A 21,694-nucleotide genomic window follows, 5' to 3' on the forward strand; every position below is an offset into this window, starting at 1 on the left:
TTCCACTCCCCCAGCATATCTCTACAATGGGGATGGCATGGGGATGGTGTAGAGATGTTGCCCCTGCTCTCTTGGGTTTCTCTTTATAGCCCAATGGTCACCAATATGTAATGTTAACAGTCACAGTTACTTATTTTGTAACAACACAACTTCCAAATAAAATAACTGGGGTGGGGGTGGGAGAGTGAGAAGCATCCAAAAAGCTGATAGAAAGCACTATCAGAAATAGGCTTCAAGTAACTGCCAGTGAGCAGTGGTTAAGAGGGACCACATTATCAGGACTCAACCAGATCCACTCATGTTACTAACATTAATGAAACAAATCACAGCCACATTCAAAATCAGCAAGAACTGGCAAGGTTAATAGAGTCTGAAAACCTCAGGTAAGTATGAAAAAAAAATCACTCTAAATAGGAATACAGATTTCAATATGGGCAATGAATAGCAACTTAGTGTGAAAACTACAGTGACCCTGATTCAACTGTCAGATGTTAGGCATCGTCAGCCATCTTCTGCCTGGCTACCATAAGTGCAAGTCCTTGACAAAGCCCTGGCTGGGGTGATTTAGTTGGTGTTGATCCTGCTTTGAGCAGGGGGTTGGACTAGATGACCTCCTGAGGTCCCTTCCAACCCTGATAGTCTATGATTCAAGTCAAATAAACTTCACTTTAATCCTTAAATAAATTATTACACTGCAAAAGGCTGCACTTCCATTATTCATGTACATAAGGTGTCTCTCATGGATATCACATCCTTTCTGCACCTAAGTTTTTACTGCTGACTTTACCCTTGTATCCCAAAATCCATTTGGTTTGCCTATAGACCAATGTGGAGCATGATGGAACATGCTGGGACTGTGTGTGGAGACAGAGGTCTGCCCACATGGAGTTCATTGAAGGATCAGGGCATTAGAGTGACTGAGCCAAATTCTGATTTCAGCTGCACCTGAGCAGCCACACTGAAACCAAAGAAGTTTTATGAGTCTAGCTGGGATCAAAACTTGGCCCCAGATGTTAATGTTGTGTTGGATTAAGGATAATTTCTTACCTGACAGTCAGGCTTTTCTTGGTTCTATATATCACCCAGGACAGACTGTACTATATCTTCTTATTTATAAATGAAGACAGAATACCAAACTAAACCAAACCTGGTGATGCTACCCATCTCTGCTGAGTTCTCCAGTTCATTCCAGTCTCCAGTAAGGAGACTGTTCAATTCAGTAGACAGGCCACCAGAGTGGGAGTCAGGAGATCTGAGTTCATATTCTGCTTTCTCAATGATTCACTGTTTCACGTTCAGCAAGTCACTTACAGTGATTTTCAGAGGTGCTGAACACCCATAGCTCCCTTTGGAATTAATGCCAATAAAAATTTGTTCCAATCCCATGTAATTTAAGTTTCTATTTATACTCAACCACCACCTTGTTAGCCAAGCTTGAAAACTAAAAGTTTCATAAACAAAAGACAGCATGAAATCATGCCTGCAAACAGTTTATTACAAAAAGTATATTAAAGGGCCTTCCACACTTTAAGACCATTAGCAGCAAAATCATCAAATGTAAATAAATGCTTGAAAGGGAACACAAGGAAGAAGAAAACTTACTAGAACATTGTGATGCAAGAACATTAATCATAAGCATCGTATTTCTGTGAATGTATCATAAATTCTGCTTCCCCACATTGAGCAGAGATGCATTGGATTGAAAGATTTTTTGTATCAGTCTGAAAGGAAGTTAGTCCCACCCATGAGATCATTAATCCCAATGGTTAAAGCACATTTTCTCATTGTTCTTAATCCAAACTTCATCAGAAAGTAGCAGATCCACTTGAGGCCCCATTTCTTTTATATTCTTGAACTGGGTTTGGGGCTCCCATCTGGAGGAAAGATGGATCCAAACTATTCTTTGAATAGCAGAAAGAATCTCACTCTTCTTCCTAACAGCTAAAATATTTTAGCTAAAAAGTTTTTGGTTTTTAAATCATTGTCTTTCCAAAGTTCAAGGAGGGAAGTGTTACTTTTACAAGTGTCTTAGGAGACATAAATAGCATAAAGACAGGATACTCTACATGTCTACTAACACAAGAATACAGAATAAAATAAATACAGTGTTAAGAAACCACAAATAATACCCTAAATTCTTCAATATAGGTAGCCAGAAATGATATACTAACAAGGCACCAAATCCTGAGGGTTTGGGCTGATTACATCAGTATAATTCCAACATTACCCCCACTGAAGTCAAATCACACACCCCATTACAAACCCACAAACCACACCACTATCACATACAACATACATTCCCACAACAGTGTTGAGTTTCTGGCAGTCATAACTTGAATAAAGAAGTGACAAATATGATAGTCATCAACATTCAGGTATGTTTTAATCAACCAAGAATAATATTTCATATTTTATTCTGACACAGTAAACCTTTGCTTTTTTTGTATTCAGTTTTACATATACATGACTGCTGGTGTTAGCTCCTATCCACGTGTCACTAATTTCAAACTAAAACAGTGCAATATTATACCAGTAAAACCTCGTGAGCATAAGTCTCAAAATTTAATGTAATGCAGAAATGAAAAAACAAAAGAAAAATAGATAAACATGGTACACTAGTTTTCAATGAAAGCGATTAAGACACTGACATTATATTACCTTCATGTTAAGGAGATTTAGGTTTGAAAACACCTTGCTGGGTGTTTTACAATAAATCTGTTCACTGTCTAAAATTACATTCAGAATGCATTTTATTAATCCTGAAGATTTAAAAATTGATTCCTTGTTTTTAACAGAGCTCTTAAAAATTCTCCCCTAGTATCTGCTGGAATTAGCTGGCTGCTCTGAATGGCCTCCAACTTCATGAATATCCTTAATAACTCAGGAGGATTCTCCCCTAGTATCAGTCTCTCTCACCAGAAAAGAAGACCGAGAAAGCTAATGCCACATTGTATATATACAGATGATAAATCCATAGAAATACCTAGCTTTGGATCCAGAATCAATTGCATTAGAAGTATAATATCGATATTTAACACATTTTAGACAATTTTTTTGTTTTGTTTGATGTACTGTGTTAAACACAGAGCCTTAAAAGGACTTTTAAATTTAATTATGACCTTATCTCAAGAGAATCTATATTTAGAAAAAGATCTGACATTAAGGAACATGAAATTAAATTGAATGGATGTAATAATGAATTATAGCAGTTAAATTACAGCCTGTTTTACTAAGCATAGTCACATTGATTCTGATGGGTCTACTTTAATAAATGAAACAAATTGTGCAGGATTTTTATAAGAGGGCTATTCTTTATGCTTCCCTTCCTCCGCACCTTTCCCTCTGATCTCTTTGTTGTTGTTGTTTGTTGCACTTCCATGAGAATTATTCTATATGGAATTTCACACACACAACAGAAATCAAATATTTATTTTAAAAAGCACATTAACTTCACTACAAAAGAAAAATTGCATTTTGAATTACTTTTACTTTTGCTCATATCTCAGAATTACTATCTGACAGGATCGGAAATGAAATAAAAAACTACCAAGATGTTTAGTTTTAAAAGCATTTAATGACATAGCATGTATTTAACAGACAGGGTAAAAGTCTTAGAGGTACAGATCCATACAACTGAAAGCCAGTTCCAGGACTACTCTGACTACAGGCCCAGTCATTGAAAGTTCATTCCTATTAAATGTAATTTTTGATTGTGCAGTAAGATGAAATTTTTTTCATTACAATAGTTACAGTGACAGAGAAATGCACACTATGTATCAGATAGCAAGGTAATGTAGCAAAATTATAACACACAGTGCTGTAGCTGACAAGCAAGTAACCATTTGAGTAACATTACTTTTTTTTTCCAGTAAATGCTTCAGTTTCACTTTTACACTTATCAATGATTTTAAAGGGTTTATTATACATCTAGTCTTATTATACTTTGTACTAGAATTATCTGAAACATACAATATAATGTATTTCAGCAAAAAAAATTGAAATTTCAGGTTATTTAAAACTGTATCAGTATGCTAAATCCTTCTTGTATTCCAACATTCTTAACTGTTGTACTTGATCCAGAAAAGCGTCACATTGTGTTAATAACTGATGCCAGGATACAAATGGTTTGTCCGTAAGTTAATGCATATCTGCACTCTGTTACAGCAAAGATAATACACTATTATTTTAATAAAGGTTAGACTTGTAATGGGAGGTTCTGTTAGTCAAGACTCAGCATAACCATCTTAAATGGAAGTGAACACGTTTGAAAATTTGTACATTTGTCTTTGATGCGCACAGTAAATTTGTAAGCACCGCTGCCTTGCATATCAATAGCACAGGATATGGGTTCTTTTCCAAGACAGCCTCACAAAATTGAGGAACAGTTTAAATATTAAGATCTAATCTACATTAATTCCATTAAAAAAACAAAACAAAACCTGGTCCTCCCTCTCATACAGAAGCTGCCCAATGCACCTCATACATTTGTAATGGGTTTTTTAATGCTCTATAAATAATAAAAATTAAATCATATTGAGGAACATTAGGCACAGAGAGTAATGTATTGGTTCTGAGCTTGCATGCTGGAATTCCACTGGAAAGGTCAGAAGTGCAGCGTGTGGAGATGGAATTCACTTCTTTTTGCCAAAAAGGCTGAATCTCTTTTCTTTGTCTTTCTCTTTGTCTTTCTCCCGCTTGCCAGGACTAGATTCGCTGGTTATTGTAACACTGGCTGGCAGGGTTTGGGCACGACTAGAAGCTGGAGTGCTTTGTGTGCTTGGAGACACTTCAATTTTGTCAGAGGAGATAGCTGATGTGATGGCCTGAATCCATGTGTTCATTTCCTCCTTCAACAAACAGCAAAATTAAAATGTAGGAATCAACATAGAATCATAGAATATCAGGGTTGGAAGGGACCCCAGAAGGTCATCTAGTCCAACACCCTGCTCGAAGCAGGACCAATTCCCAGTTAAATCATCCCAGCCAGGGCTTTGTCAAGCCTGACCTTAAAAACCTCTAAGGAAGGAGATTCTACTACCTCCCTAGGTAACGCATTCCAGTGTTTCACCACCCTCTTAGTGAAAAAGTTTTTCCTAATATCCAATCTAAACCTCCCCCACTGCAACTTGAGACCATTACTCCTCGTTCTGTCATCTGCTACCATTGAGAACAGTCTAGAGCCATCCTCTTTGGAACCCCCTTTCAGGTAGTTGAAAGCAGCTATCAAATCCCCCCTCATTCTTCTCTTCTGCAGGCTAAACAATCCCAGCTCCCTCAGCCTCTCCTCATAACTCATGTGTTCCAGTCCCCTAATCATTTTTGTTGCCCTTCGCTGGACTCTCTCCAATTTATCCACATCCTTCTTGAAGTGTGGGGCCCAAAACTGGACACAGTACTCCAGATGAGGCCTCACCAATGTCAAATAGAGGGGAACGATCACGTCCCTCGATCTGCTCGCTATGCCCCTACTTATACATCCCAAAATGCCATTGGCCTTCTTGGCAACAAGGGCACACTGCTGACTCATATCCAGCTTCTCGTCCACTGTCACCCCTAGGTCCTTTTCCGCAGAACTGCTACCTAGCCATTCGGTCCCTAGTCTGTAGCTGTGCATTGGGTTCTTCCGTCCTAAGTGCAGGACCCTGCACTTATCCTTATTGAACCTCATCAGATTTCTTTTGGCCCAATCCTCCAATTTGTCTAGGTCCTTCTGTATCCTATCCCTCCCCTCCAGCGTATCTACCACTCCTCAGCTCATACTGTTTTCTATCATTCAAACAACGTTTCAAAAAGGTAATTGATACAGAAGTAGAAAATTAAAGAGAACATGATCCCAAGTCATAATTTAGCATCAACTTTTCAACCAGGCCTTTACTCAGCTGCCACTCATGTGCCATGCACTTGCTCTTTGCAGATGCAAAAATGTGCATGTGTGCTTTAAAAAACAAAAACAAAAAACAAAAAAAACCAACCTAACCTCTGCATGGATACCAGTATTAGAATTTGCACCTTGAAAGTCCCTCTGATGGGTTTTGAAGGAGCAAATTCCAACACCACTTGTGGATCTGCAAGTACATGGACATGTATGCACAACTGATCTTACGATCTAAACCATTTCTCTTTTCTTAGCATATGTCAGTATACGAGAATGTGACAGCAATACCATTAAAATCAGCAAACAAACAAACAAACTGATGGAAACTTACATCATCTTTGGCTTGGAAGAGGTACTCATTGCCATCAGTTAATCTGCAATTAAAAACAACCACCACATATATTAGCCTAATAATACACGGGTCCAAATCCTGCTTCATTTTCTCAAGCAAGCAATCCCATTGTGGTAAATGGGACTACATGACAGAGTGATAAATAACACAACATTGTAATAAGCTGTATTTCCCATGCATCTGTAATCACCTGGCCTGCACTCTACCCACTAATCCATGTTCCTTGTGGTCATTACCAACATTTTTAATTTTGAGAAGCTGTCATTTAACAACAAAAACAACCTCCCCTGAAGTGCAGGATGGGCAATATTCAATCCAGGGCTAGTGACAGGTTTAAGGTTCAGTGTCTCATGATCTACTGGGGTTATAAACGGGCACTCTATGCCAAGAGATATTGAACTTTGTTTTATTTTACATATAAAAAACCTATCCTAGGTATAGTTTAGACTGAGGTTTAAACATGTAATATTTTATTTATCTATACTGAAATGTTTCTACAGTTGGGACTAATGGGAATTAAAGGGATACCAAAAACAGTCCCAACAGAATTTTATAAAACTCAAAAACATTTCTAAGGTATTTTTCTGTACAGAATATGTGGAACTGTCCTGTTATATAAAGGTTCTACTGGCACACATTTGTGATGACCTGCATGACTGTTTGCAGTTTTATAATGTGCAAGAATAAATAAAAATAAATAAATAATGCGGCCATCTCAAACAGTTAAGCCTTGTGATGTATTCTCTGCCTCTCTGCTGGTGTAAATGGGCTGCAGCTGTTTTCAAAGGGCTGAGACATTTTGCAGGCGATGAAGACTTAAATGCATAAACTGTTTGTTTATTATAGTTTTCTGCAGCTTAGCATCTCCCACAATTCTGATATGTATAGGTTATTCCCTTCCTGTCTGCAGTTTCTGGAGGCATTTCAAAGGTAAAGCACAGCCTATGCTAGCCATGTCCCCTTCTGGTTTCATGGATAGGAACCACCCATGGACAAAGTCCCATATCAAGTGCCTCTAGGCCTCTCTCCTGAATAAATGGAGCCATTCACCACAACGCATCCAAGATCTGGTCCTGGTTCCAAATCAGGTGGTCAACAATGCCGCAGAATGTCTGCAAGGGTCTTCCTAGTTGTCTAACAGATCCTCAGGTACTCACAACTGATGTCAGCCTGGTGTGATGGGGAGTGCATAACAGGCACATAGCAGTGCAGGCGTCAGGAACCTCAGGAAAGGATCCAAAACATCAACCTGTTGGAGCTCAGAGCTGTCAAGCTAGTCCCACTGAGATTCCAGAACTACCTAGAGGATGAACGTGTTCTGGTCCAGCCAGACAACATGACCACTGTGGTGTACATTAACAATCAAGAGTATAACCCTACATTCAGAAGCAATGGAAACAATGGAATGGGCATAGAGAATTCTCCATTCCATAAAAGCAATACATGTAAAAAGAGAGCTGAACCAAAAGACAGACTGACCCAGCAGATGCACAGTCAACAGCTCAGAATGGTGTCAAATAGAACGCCTTCACTCTAAGTTTGCACAAGTTTGGCCTTCTGGCAGTTGACCTGTTCGCCAGTCACAAAAACAAAATGATACTGAAGTATTTCACCAGGGAAGCAGACCCAAATGGGGACAGAAGCTCCTTCTCAAGGCCTGATCATAGAATCAAAGAGTCATAGAATATCAGGGTTGGAAGGGACCTCAGGAGGTCATCTAGGCCAACCCCCTGCTCAAAGCAGGACCAATCCCCAACTAAATCATCCCAGCCAGGGCTTTGTCAAACCTGACCTTAAAAACTTCTAAGGAAGGAGATTCCACCACCTCCCTAGGTAATGCATTCCAGTGTTTCACCAAACTCCTAGTGAAAAAGTTTTCCCTAATATCCAACCTAAACCTCCTCCACTGCAACTTGAGACCATTACTCCTCGTTCTGTCATCTGCTACCACTGAGAACAGTCTAGATCCATCCTCTTTGGAACCCTCTTGAAAAAGTTGAAAGCAGCTATCAAATCCCCCCTCATTCTTCTCCTCCGCAGACTAAAAAATCCCAGTTCCCTCAGCCTCTCCTCATAAGTCATGTGTTCCAGTCCCCTAATCATTTTTGTAGCCCTCCGCTGGACGTTTTCCAGTTTTTCCACATTCTTCTTGTAGTGTGGGGCCCAAAACTGGACACAGTACTCCAGATGAAGCCTCACTAATGTCGAATAGAGGGGAACGATCACATCCCTCCAGCTGCTGGCAATGTTCCTACTTATCCCAAAATGCCATTGGCCTTCTTGGCAACAAGGGCACACTGCTGGCTCATATCCAGCTTCTCGTCCACTGTCACCCCTAGGTCCTTTTCTGCAGAACTGCTGCCTAGCCATTCGGTCCCTAGTCTGTAGCCATGCATGGGATTCTTCTGACCTAAGTGCAGGACTCTGCATTTGTCCTTGTTGAACCTCATCAGATTTCTTTTGGCCCAGTCCTCTAATTTGTCTAGGGCCCTCTGTATCCTATCCCTGCCCTCCAGCGTATCTACCACTCCTCCCAGTTTAGTGCTGCATGCATTCATGCCCTTTCCACTTCTAGGAAAGGTCATCCAGAAGATAAGGCGAGAAGAAGCAAAGGTGATAGTCCTCATTCTGCACTGGTTAAGCAGACCATGGTTCTCCAATCTGACAGAACTGAAACTGGCACCACCAGTTCTCAGTGGGCCTAGACATCCTTTACTAAGGCCCATTCCTCCATCCAGACCCAGAACGTCTATAGTTGACTGCCTAGTTAATGAGAGGGAAACATTAACTGACTATGACTATCCTCCAAAGTGACTAGAACTCTACAATCCTCCAGCTTAGCTTCAACACAAAAGGCCCACTCCTCCATCTGGATGAGGGTTAGCTTGTGGTGGCAAGAGCACAACAAAAATCCCAAGGATCCTGCTATCCCAGTTATCCTGGATTTTCTTCAGGAAGGCACAGACAAGAGATTCAGCCCAGCACACCAGGTGTCAGCTATAAGTAGTATCCTGGTCACAAGATTCTCTGGTTCCTTGACAAAAACAACATATCCAGATTTTGTCAGAGCAGTCAGACCGGTTAAACTTGTGATCAGACCAATCGTTCCTAAGTAGAACCTACCACTGTATTAAAAGCCCTAACCACACACCCTTTTGAGTTACTGACATCAATATCTTCATTCTATCTATCCATCAAAACCTGTTTTCTGGTCACCATAATGTCTGCTAGATGAATTTCTGAACTGGCAGCTTTATCCAGGCAGGAACCCCACTGTGTGTTCCTCGATGACAAGACAGTGCTAAGAATCCAAGCATCATTCTTGCTTAAAGTGATTTCATCTTTCCATGCCTCACAGAAAATCATCCTTCCTTCATTCTGTCCAAACCCACAGCACCCAACAGAAAAGTTGTCACACACTTTCGATGTTCAAAGAGCACTGAAGATCTATATCAAGCACACCGAATCAACAGAGGATCGGGCTCCTTGTTTGTCTACCTTCATCTGAAGTGCCAAGGGCTTAGGGTACTCAAGCTATCACTAGTTAGATGGATCAAGCTATGCATCATAGAGGCATACATGGTATCGGGTTCTCCTGCTCCAGATGTCATCATGGAACCACGATGAGATCTGTGGTGGCATCATGGGCGGAAAGAGCTTGTGCTTCCACTGCAGAGATCTTCAGGGCAGCAATGTGAACATTAGTTAACACCTTTATTAAATGCTATAAAGTGGACACCTGCTTAAAGTTGTGCACATGCTAAAATATCTTGATGAGACTGGGACCATGTAAGAAAGTAGCTTGCACGGTCACATAGTTCAGTTTAACTTAAATAAAGAGGTGCCCAGCTATTCTACATTGGGAGCACTGACTCACCTGAGTAGAACTTTAGTAAATGCTCATATGAGTAAGGGTGGCAGAATCTCATGCAAAATAATGAACTAAACTATCGGTGAATCTGAACTTAGCTTCTCTGCCTATTAAGGAACTAAAAAAAAAAAAAAAAACTTGTTCTACATGTTAAAGGGCCATTTTCGAGACTGCGGATTGGTGGCTGATGCCCTCAGATCCCTTTGTCTTTAATGGAAGATGAGGGCAGTCAGCACCTTGTAGGATTGTGAACTGTTTGTCAGGGAGAGAACAGGACTGGGAACTGTTTGTCAGGAAGAGAACATAGCATCATAGAATATCAGGATTGGAAGGGACCTCAGGGGGTCTTCTAGTCCAACCCCCCACTCAAAGCAGGACCAATCCCTAATTTTTTCCCCCCAGATCCCTAAACGGCCCCCTCAAGGATTGAACGCACAACCCTGGGGTTAGCAGGCCAATGCTCAAACCACTGAGCTATCCCTCCCCCCTGACATGCTCTGCAATAAAACCTTTCCTTTCCCAGAATGGTGCTCCAACAATCTTACCTTAGCTTGAACACGTGTTTCTTCTTTTTGTAATCAACCGCTATTTCACAGACTGCTTCTTTCAAGCTGATGGGGATCTCACTGTGGTAGGGAATGCCAGAAGCAGCAGCCTTGGAATCTTTGTAGAAGCCCATCTCTTGGTTGTTTATAACACAGTACACATTGTGCCAAGATCTTCAAGAAAGGGAAAGTAGTCAAAGCATGTGTAAGTATAATTCTCTTCAATGAACCATGAATCTGACTGAAACAAATACAATTATCTTTATACAATTATAAAATGAACACCAACTCAGTCTGGGGAGGTAGCAAAACATGTATCGCCCTCTTAACTGCAGGCTGAGAATTCTCTCATGCAAGTGCTGTTTCAAGACAAAAGTACTGATCTTGTGCCAAAAGTAAGAGAGATTTCTAGAGCTCTATCTTATACCACATTAGGATACCCTAAGAGTGGGAGTATTGTTTGGAAGATAGGCAGTTTACGTACTTGAGAGAGAAAGTGCTTGACCTTTTAATGAGCACTTGTTCTTGTAGAGGGATTTTTCACGGTGTTATAAGATTATGGATGAATTGAACATAAAATTCTTGACTCTTGTACACACTCTGTAGCAGTAATTATTACCTCCTGTAATACCAACCTGTAACACGGTTGTAAAAAGAAAGGAGTACTAGAAGCAGGTCTCCTTGAATATTAATACCTAGGACCTGTAACTATCTACATAAAGTTTTATAGTTTGACATATTCCTGTAGAATCTCAACTCTGTGGAAAAAAAACTTTTTCCTCAATAGCAGTCACAGCACAAATATAGTTTTCGCATGTGATGTGGGACTCTAGATAAAGAGGACAAAGACAGACATTTTACTGTAATTCAAATCTTTGCCCCTTGGCTGCTACCCAACAGTTCACTCCATTCATAGAAGTAGGGAGCGATGAGCTAATCCAGAATTCAGACAATACTTTATTTTCCAAGAAAATTATAGTTATGGCTTTCCCAGTGCTCCCCCTCAAATGGTCATATAGGACCAGATTCTGCTTCCTCACAAAGACAAAACTTTTAGTGGGAGTGTTCCTTGTATGGGGACTGCAGAATAAGGCTCTTAGAAATTAAATCAACCAGTACATACAAATCTAACTTCAACCCACACTTTGACAGATTGCAGTGTAGATGGAGGGTGTTAATGTACAAACAACTAAAAGCATGGATGCTTCTAGTACCACACTTGCACATTTTTCTTTTCCTGTGCTTGTGATTGAAGCACTACACTGGGACTCAGGAGATCTGGACTCAATTCCCAGCTCTGCCACAGACTTCTTGTGTGGCCTTGGGCAAGTCACTTAATTTCCCTGTACCTCAATTCCCCATCTATAAGAGAACACAATAAAATTCCTTTCTCTATCCTTTGTTTTCTCTGTCTATTTAGCTGTAAGCTCTTACAAGTAGAAACTATCTTTTACCATGTGTTTGTGCATCACCGAGCACAGTGGGGCCTTAATGTTGACTGGGGCTTCTAGGGGCTATGTAGTACAAATCATGATGTTTAGTAGTTTTTAGAGTATATTTGGATGTAAAACTTATTTGCATTAAATGCTGGCTACTTTACCTGTTTGAGGCTTTCTTGTTATGCGTCTCCCATTCATGTTTACGATGCAAAAAGCCCTCCATCTGAGCTGAAGGAGTCTCTTGTGTTTTGGCTGGTAGGGTAGCCGCAGTCTGAGCCTGAATGGCAGTCTTGGCTTTGCGGTCTGCAGTTGGGGAAGGAACAGGACTAGACTCTTTGGAACTTGTCCTCTGTTCTGCAGCTCCATTGACCATTTCATTTGCTTCCACAGTTTCCGCCATCTAGGAACAGTGGAAAAAACATTCAGCTAGAGGCCACACAAAGCTACAACATCTTAGAGTTAATTTTCTATCTTGCACAATGTGGCTGAGTGTACACTTTGTCTATAGAGTAAGACAGTCCAGTAAAATCACTTTCACACCCCCATGGAGACACAGAAGGCCAAGGAAATTAGACATATGAATGGATTAGTACCCATTTTACAGATGAAAAAAATCCAGGAAAAATAAGAGCTAAACATCAGTGTGAGTTTTACTGCACTTTGTTCTGTTAATCAATCCATATCATTTTATATATTGTCAATCCTAAAATGAGAGCATTTCATCCCATTGCTAAGTACTCAAATACTTGCAACAGTAACAATCACACTTCTGTAAACATTAGAGGAATAATTAAAGTTATAGACATCAGCCACCTTACATATATTTATAATTTTACTGCTTTAAGTTTAATATAAATTATAAACATGTATTAAATTACAAGTAAACAGAAAATACAATCAGAACTGTCCAGGAGCATTCACAAAAACACAACTTTAATGTATGTTGCAAAATTGCTTGGTTTCTGTAAATGCTCTTTCTCCCCATGCCCCAGATAGCACAATATAATCAAAACATGCAGAAATTAGGAAGATTACACCATGCATTTCATGTCCATCATCCCAGTTAGGATTTGGATCTTAAAGACAGGGAAATTGTGAGAGGTCAAATGTCAATTTATCAAAGTCTGTTACAGACTTCATTATTAGGTGGATAGGATTTATGTTAAAGGAACTGGAAACCACCACAGTCACTCAACATCACACAGCTATTTACCCCCAAACAAAGACAGAACCAAGGCCTTGCCCATCACTTGCTTTGTTGATCGCGTTGCCTGCTGCACTGTGTTCGAGATAGCCTAGAGAGCAGCTCTGACTGGTCAAGCTGTCGACGTCTTCAGGAGCCATTCATCCAAAAATCATTTAAATTGGAATCCTAATGGCTAGTGTGCTTTTGCAATGCAGCTTGGTTCCAGTTTTATTTTATCCTGTACCATTACTTTGACGTGTAGAGCCTTTGGTAGCAGCCCACAGGTTACACGATGAGTGTCTGGTATTGTTATTAGCAAGTTACTAAAGCTCACTGCTGCTAATGCTCTAGTAGATTACAAACATTCTGTACCATTTTTATGCAAGCAAGTATTTTCAAATGGCACAATAATTAAAGACATTCCCACTGTTGCACAGGGTCTGAACAAGTCAAAAGCAGCAAAATTATTAGGCAATGAACTACAAATTACACCTCCCTTTGCTAGAACTTTTCATGCCTGTCAACTGTGAATTATTGTATCTTTCATCATTGAATGTCATATCCTAAACCCTAGAAAAATTCAAGTATGGGATATGAATTGGGAAGGACTGGTTAACTGCCTTTAAACAAACTAAATTTTCAGAGTATATACATTACATCACTGAAACGGGGAAAGAATCACAACTCGGATTAAATTTCAGGCATATTCAATTAATGGGACTATGCCTCCAAAGATGTACAATCTAGTTCAGACTTTCTCAAACTTTATTGCACTGAGTCCCCCCTTCTGACAACAAAAATCATTACACGACCTCAGTAGAGGGGACCAAAGCCTGAGCCCCACCATCCCGGATGGGGGGCCAAAGCTGAAGCCTCAGGGCTTCAGCCCCAGGTAGGGGGCCTGTAACCTGAGCCCCGCTACCCAGGGCTGAAGCCCTTGGGCTTTGGCTTCAGCCCTGGGCGGCGTGACTCAGGCTTCAGCTTTGGTCCCAGGTCGTGGAGCTCGGGCTTTGGCCCCGGGCCCCACCAAGTCTGAGCTAGCCCTGGCAGCCCCATTAAAATGAGGTCGCGATCCACTTTGGGGTCCCGACCCACAGTTTGAGAGCCGCTGATCTAGGTTATTGGAAAACAAGTGCCCCTTGAAAATGTCCATCCTGGATTATGGTTCTATTTCCTGTCAGTATTTTACATCTTTAGGCTACGTCTACACTATGAGCCAAGGGTAAGGTTGCCGCTCGCATACACATGCTAGCTCAATGAAAACTAGCATGAGTATACGTAGTAGCGTAGCCACAGTGCATGGGCAGGGGTAGCAGGGCTAAACCGTACTGAATATGTACCCACCCATTTCAGACCAGTGTGTACTCAGCAGAGCTAAGCTATGTGGCTGCTGACTGTGCTACCGTGGCTACGCTACTATTTCTACACTGAACTAGCATAAGTATGTGTACGCAAGCTGGGAATCACACCCCTAGTCTGTAGAGTAGACGTGGCCTTCGTAAAGCAGTGGCAGAGTTTATTCTGCAAACTGTGTGAAATTTGGACCATTAACATCTGCCACTTTTAACCAGATATCAAAATAAAACAAAACATGCTACAGGAAGAAAGACTGGTGGACGATTATCCTAATGTTGCCAGCATGGTTACCAGGAAATGGATGTTATAATAAAGCAAGCTAATATCCTGGTTCAGCATTTAAAAAAAAAAAAAAAAAAGGCGGGGGGGGGGGGGAGCCCTAAGCAAATTGGCTAGTGACAGCTTAATTACTGTTCTTGAAACAAATTCTTATTTCTAAATTGACAGACCTATACAGTGAGATTGTATGAAGTTTAAATGAACAGCAAGAATTAATTACTGGGCATGTGTGTAAACTGTACATTACAGTGGATGATGGTAACTTAAATACTTGCCAATAGCCTTATATAATTATGTAAAACTACCTATTAGCTAACCTCAGTATTTGCAGGATTCAACATATTTCCCATAGTAAGTATAGGAAGGATATGAGAATATCACAAATATGGAGGTACCTATATCTACTCATTGTAGGTAAAGCAGGGAAGTTTTTCAGTACAGCCACTGCCTATCTAGTTAAAATGTTTTTATGGAAGAGAGAAAAAAATCACTCCCTGCTGCGATTTGCAAACCTGTCGTTTTAAATGATAGCTGCCAACTGTAATTACATAATCAGTCCCTGAACTTCTACTTCCACTTACAATTTAGCTATTGATTTTAATTACTGGATTGAAATAAAAACAAAAATGCATATGCAAACTAAAACACTACAGTTATGCTAGGACTATGAAAAGCTCACTGGATGCTCTTTAATGGAAATTTTTGTAGCATAATTTTCTTTTTTATATGTTATTCACAATGAACAGAAGACAAGCAAAATAAATCTGCACGTGGACCACAAATATTTATACCAAGTATGTGCCATGAAAATAAGAAAAAAAAGAAAAAGAAAAGAGAGGAGCTAAATAAACTTTAATGGAAACATGCTTTGAGCATGCAAAAAACAACACAACAGAGGACAAACATTAATAGCAAACTGTACTGTTACAATAACAAAACAGTTAACACACATGAATACATTTTTCTTCATTGTGACTGTTTATGGGAAGTTAGTTGAAAGTACTTTAGTGGCTAGCTACTATTCATGAGGTATTTAAATCACAACTGTGACATGCAACATGACAGCTAGTGACAGGATTAGAAACATCCCTTTGATTTTCAAAGTGCATGAAGCAATATTACATTCAGTTCATCAACTTGAGTCTCTGCACCACAACTCAAAGAATAAAGAGACATACTTGTCTTCTTCAAATACAAATAAATTACAGCCAATAAACTGTTCTGTCAAAGATATAATTTTGAAATCTTAGTCATAATTAACAGGTAAAAATATTATACTCCCTTAGTGTCTGGCATTATGATTTTACTCTTTTTTCTTGACAGTAAAACAAAATTTGTATACTTAATCCTAATAATATAAACTAAAAATTATTATCTACCTAAATGGCTTATTGTTAGCCAGAATACATGTAAAGGCTTCCTGGTCTGGCAAGTCTGAAGACGCAGCTATGCTTTATGAGTACTGTAATACTTTTAAAGGCACAGAGACCCAATACTGGTGCATGGAATCCACCAGAACATTTGTGTATATTTGTATACAGAAATTTAAAAAGGATTAAGAAGCTATATGTTGTTATCCTGACAAAAGAGAAAAAAAAAAGACATGCATCATGAAGTGGAAAGATAAGTTATTATAAAAGTACAATTGTTGGAGAACAGTCCATCAGTCACGTTGACTAAGATACTCTTTTGAAATCGAAACTTTGATCATCAACAGCAGCTTATATCAACTCTGTTACAAACAGCAAAACTGGTGTATGTCTGATGTATTGCAACATGTGGTTCATTAAACTATAGGAGATGAAAACTCTCATTAAGAGATCAACACGCAGATGGTGAAGATTAATATGAAGATGTGCTATAAAAAGATTCCATAAAACAAAAACAAAAGAAAAGTTGAATAAGGTTATGGTAACAACCAAGAAGGTTTGCTGTATGCAAAAATTTTGTGATGCTACTGCAGGCCCACTCTCAAATTCCTCGACACATTTACTTATGGCATCACTTTTGCAAAGCTCTGGCATTTAAAACAATCTATTTTTCATCATTCTAATATTAAAGGTTAACTGAAATGCTTTATTGGAGAAAGGAACATGGAAAAACTGTCTGACACCCCAGAATGTTTACAGAATATATGTGCAGACCCAAAAAGCAATAGGGATAGGTATTTGAGAGGTGAACTGCTGAAATGCATTTCCTGCCAAAATCTGAGTTCAGGATGTTTCACTGCACCTCATATTCATCATAGTGATATGATTATGGCATAATTATTATGCATTGTGTACAAGATGGGTCATGTAAGGTCTCATTGGAAAAGTTATGATTTGCCAAATATGATTATCCTATTTGTGTGTATGTATCCTTTTTGTATGTGAAGTTATGAATATTGACTATGTATCTGCATTTCAAATGTGCTTACTCTGGGTAAAGCCCACAACTAGCCTTTCAGATACAACAATGAAGAAGCTAGACAGTGCTAATGGCTCATCAACAAAGACAATGGACCACGGAAGAGCTTAGCCTTGTTTCAGCCAGCCTATAAGTAACAGCTGCTATGACTCAGCAAGGCATGTCATGGCACGTGGCCAGACCACATGACATTGAACTCCATTTTGGTACCTGTACTTTACCACAAACTGGGCTGGGAACTTAGCTTGGAACAAAGAGTTCCCACTTCCCGCCATATGGAAAAAACTATATAAGGTGGGGAGTGACATCATCTGAAGGTGTCACTCCCCACACAAGAACACCTGGAAATACCTGAGGAACAAAGATTGAACTGGGGGAAGTGCTAGCCGCAGGCTAAAGAGATTTCTAGCCTGTGTATGGAAACTTGGTGGACTGCTTGTATCAGTCAGGGTGAGAAACAGCTAATTCAAATCCTATCTAGTATGTTCGGCTTACTTTGTGGTTTTTTGTTTATTTGCTAGATAATCTGCTTTGATCTGTTTCCTATCACTTATAATCACTTCAAATGTACCTTTCTGTAGTTAATAAGCTTGTTTTATCTTAACCAGCGTGTTTTGAGTGAAGTGTCTGGGAAAATCTCAGCTCTGTAAACAAAGGCTGTTGCATATCTTTCCCACATCGAGGGGGAAGCAAATATATTAAAGAGCTTGCATTGTACAGAACCCTGTGGAGCAAGATGGCATAATTCTGGGTTTAAACGCTAGGGAGCAAGGCTGGGGAGCTGGGAAATTGGCTGTTTGTTCTTGAGTGGCTTAGGTAAAGCACTCAGGTAGCTCAGTTGGGTGTGTGGTGCCACCTGCTGCTGTGTTGGGTGATAACAGGGCCTGAAGAGGCTGGCTGAATCATCAGCAGAGCAGTGTGAGGAGGACCAGTCAAGCTGTATGGTTTGGGGGAAAAGAGGTTTCCACGGCTCCCAGATGGCACCCTGGGGGTGACAACCCATCACACAGGGCTTTGCATTTCCACTGCAAAAATGATAACTCTAATAGCCCAGGGCCCCTCATTTAGGTTATTTAAGGTGACTGTAAGTACCATACCCGATCAGGTCCAAAGACATAACAAGGAGCAGCAGCATGCTTTACAGAACTCTGAGTGTTAGAGAAATTCAAGTAGCAGGGGAAACAGCCCCTGATTTCAGGCCTTGGCAGGAATGATATCAGAGACAAAACAATTTTCTGCTATTCTGTTGTTATAAATAAATGTATTTATTGGTAATTTTTAAGTTTGCACATATAAGGCTAACTCCTGCTTGCCTTATTCTTATGCACACTCCCACTGACTTCACTTGGACATCTCTTATTGGTAAGGATTACTCACATGAATAAGGCAAGAATTAGCCTATATTCAGTTAAAAATTTGGGGTGCATTTTTTTTTTTAAAGAAAGCATTGCAGCTCCTTTTTCAGAGTTGGTATCTGCTCTCAGTTATACCACCATATCGAGGGTGTCTCTATTTTACTCAATGGAGTTTCTATGGTGTAAACTAAGAAGAAATCAGGGGAGAACCTGGACCTAAATGGTTATGCGGTAAGACTAAAACACTTTATAAGGACTGAATATCAAAAAATCCAGTTGCTAATTTTTAGCATGCTAGGTTCTCTGTTTGTTTTTCTCTTCAGTTAAAAAGTTCATTCTGCATGGAATGTTATACAACTAACCTTTAGGCCTTTATTTTTGGTAGTTATAACTCTTTTCTCCCCCACAGCCTGTATTGTCAAGCTCATTTGCATATATTATCTTCAGCCTCATAAATAACTCATTTGCTAATGCAGCTAACTTAATAATGTTGCCGCGCTGAAATCTCTAGTATAACTGAATGCGTCATACCTGTCAGATTTTAGTTTTCTTCTTCATTATGATGGAATCTCATTAAATCTTAATTACTCATCTAAAGGATGATTTAGCTGTAAAAACTTAATGCTATTAATGACATAAAAAACTCACAATAAGTAACAGGAAATAAAAGTGTCACTTTAACTTAACTGAGTGTCAGTGAAGAGATTCAAATAAACAAGGATTAAAGTGAATCAAATATATATCCAAGAGGGCTACTAATTAAATAAAAGTCGACTGGAAGGGAAAAAAGAAAAGCAGCAGGGGATTTGAAGCCAAAAGATTAAAACCAATAAAATACTGAATAAAGACGGTTTTCGCTGCAATTGATTTTGTATGTCACAGTCCAGACCATGGTCGGTCATTGGCTGTCCATCTGCTATTAAAGTTTTTGTAGTTTTGGTAGGTTTGGGAGCGGTAACTAACCCGTGGAGACTCCTGGTCTGAAGGTAAACCATTTTGGGAAACCTGTTCTCCTTTTGTACCATCCCTGTTGGGAGACAGAAAAAAAAATTGCATGAAATTCTAGAAAGTCACAAAACCTTCCTCTCAAAAAACAAAACTTTCCTACTGTATTTTGTGCACTGTAGAAATAGAAGCAATTGTTATACAAATGCCTGAATCTCCTGCGATTTACATCAGTTTTAAAAGTGTAAGTACATTGAGTTCTGTGGGTTACTCCTGATATGGAATAATGTGAGGGCAGAATCAGGCCCTGAGTCTTTTATATCATAATAACCTAACTAGGATTCTGTCTTCATCACATAGAAAATAACTGGAATTTGTGTGCGACTTAAATTGTAACTGTAGCTGGTGCACACTGAGCAACTTCTTCAAATGTTGTGCAGACCTAGAAAGTTTTACCCATACGTCCTTATGCTGAGAATGAAATCAATCTGTCCATTGACTTCAATGCATGGGCGGCAGTTATCACAGGACAGGGGAGGCTGAGGCTCCCCAAACAGCCCTGTATGGCCCAGCCCACACTCAGCCCCCAGGACCACTCCTGCTTCTCACTGGTGCTCTTTCCCCGTGGCCGGGGCCCCGGGCTGGGATTAGTGGGGGCCAGCCTGTGGCCAGGGACTCCCAGTGCTCTGGGACTGGAGGCATTTGGGTGGCCCTGGGCTGGGGCAGGCTGCCAGCAACCTTGGGGATATAGGGGGGAGCGCTCTGGTGGGGGAAGGGGGCAGGCCAGGCCGGGGGCAAGCCCATGCTTCAATGGGTTTGGCCCTCAATGTATTAGCCTAAGGAGGTGAGCCAAGCTCCCTGCAGGCTCATGGAGATTTCCAGTGACTAATTAAATGAAACTGGGCTGTTGTCAGCATCAAATATCTTATTTGGGGGCCTTCTCCTCTACACTCAGAATTCCCCCTCATTCTTTAGTTCTGAATCGAAGATTGTTTGAGCAGGTGATTGAGGACAACTGTTTTCATTTTATCAGACAGATGGAGTTCCAATCTTGCTCCATGCAAAATACAGACACACTGTACTAGTGCACACTTATCCCATTCCTTGCATTTGGCTTTACTGGCAACTCAAACTACAACAGAACATAAGCTCTCCCTAAACTTGGTTGTTCCTGGGGTTCTCTGTTCCTAACCCATAGTTCCCTCTGCCTCAGAATGACAATCCTGCCCCTCTTGTATCCTGGTAACAGTTAACAAAATGCACTTTTCACTTTGACTCATTCGTAAATATCCTGTATCGTTATGCAGAGTTATGGCTCAACAGAGAAGCAGGGCTTCTTTGTGCAGGGTGCTAGCATCTACCATCCTGTCACGATCCTCAATAATCTGGAACACAGCATTCAGTAGACTTCAATTTAGGGCATGCACACGCATGTACCACCCAGAAACATTAACCCTGGGTCCCTCACTTCAAACACATCAGCACACCTGAGAGTTTTGTCTGAAGGTAAGTTTATTATTACTTGTGGGGCCCAAGGGGGGAGTAATTCATATGCAGTTTGCCTTCTTTGGTCTGAGCTTACCATTGTTGTGAATCTGCATCTTCTGGAACCTTTGGGCTTGGCTCTGGGGAAGGAGGCTGCCTCTTTCTTTCCTCTTCCTCTTGCTGTCGACGTACTTCCAGTAATTCCAGCTAGGGAGGGAAAATATTGGAGAATGGTAATGACTCACACCTCAGTCGTTTTCAAGAAGCATTTCTAGAAGATGCCTATAACTCAGGGCTTTTGCTGAGCAGGGGGCATGGCCTCACCCAGAAGAGGCAGGGCCCTTAAATCAAGATCTAAAGGGACTGGGGTTCCGTTGCGTTAGCAGTGGCCGGAGCCCCTGGCCCTTTAAATCACCACCAGAGACTTGCTGCTGCTACCCCAGGGCTCCAGCAGCAGGGCTCAGGTGGTGATTTAAAGGGCCCAGGGCTCCGGCTGCTACAGGGAGCCCCGGACCCTTTAAATCGCTGGCCTGGGGAAGCCGGTCTGGTCCTGCACAGCGTACCGGCTCTTGCCGGTCTAGACCGCCTTACTTTCAC

The 21,694-nt window shown here is 40.5% G+C and overlaps 1 protein-coding gene across 5 annotated transcripts in view; it reads right to left on the reverse strand.

Moving 5' to 3' along the window:
• Positions 1–3,554: 3,554 nt before the first annotated feature.
• SPTBN1 (spectrin beta, non-erythrocytic 1) overlaps positions 3,555–21,694 on the reverse strand; it is a 214,669-nt gene continuing 196,529 nt past the window's right edge. For all 5 annotated transcript variants that reach the window (XM_073339156.2, XM_073339157.2, XM_073339158.2 and 2 more), the window contains 6 exons: positions 21,195–21,304; positions 19,631–19,694; positions 12,244–12,482; positions 10,644–10,817; positions 6,207–6,249; positions 3,555–4,847 (listed from right to left, as the gene is read on the reverse strand). In XM_073339156.2, the coding sequence (XP_073195257.1) occupies positions 4,632–4,847; positions 6,207–6,249; positions 10,644–10,817; positions 12,244–12,482; positions 19,631–19,694; positions 21,195–21,304 (846 nt within the window). In that variant the 3' untranslated portion in view covers positions 3,555–4,631. The remainder of the gene's footprint in view (positions 4,848–6,206; positions 6,250–10,643; positions 10,818–12,243; positions 12,483–19,630; positions 19,695–21,194; positions 21,305–21,694) is intronic.

The sequence above is a fragment of the Lepidochelys kempii genome, chromosome 3, assembly GCF_965140285.1.
Source record: "Lepidochelys kempii isolate rLepKem1 chromosome 3, rLepKem1.hap1, whole genome shotgun sequence".
Classification (NCBI taxonomy): Eukaryota; Metazoa; Chordata; order Testudines; family Cheloniidae; genus Lepidochelys; species Lepidochelys kempii.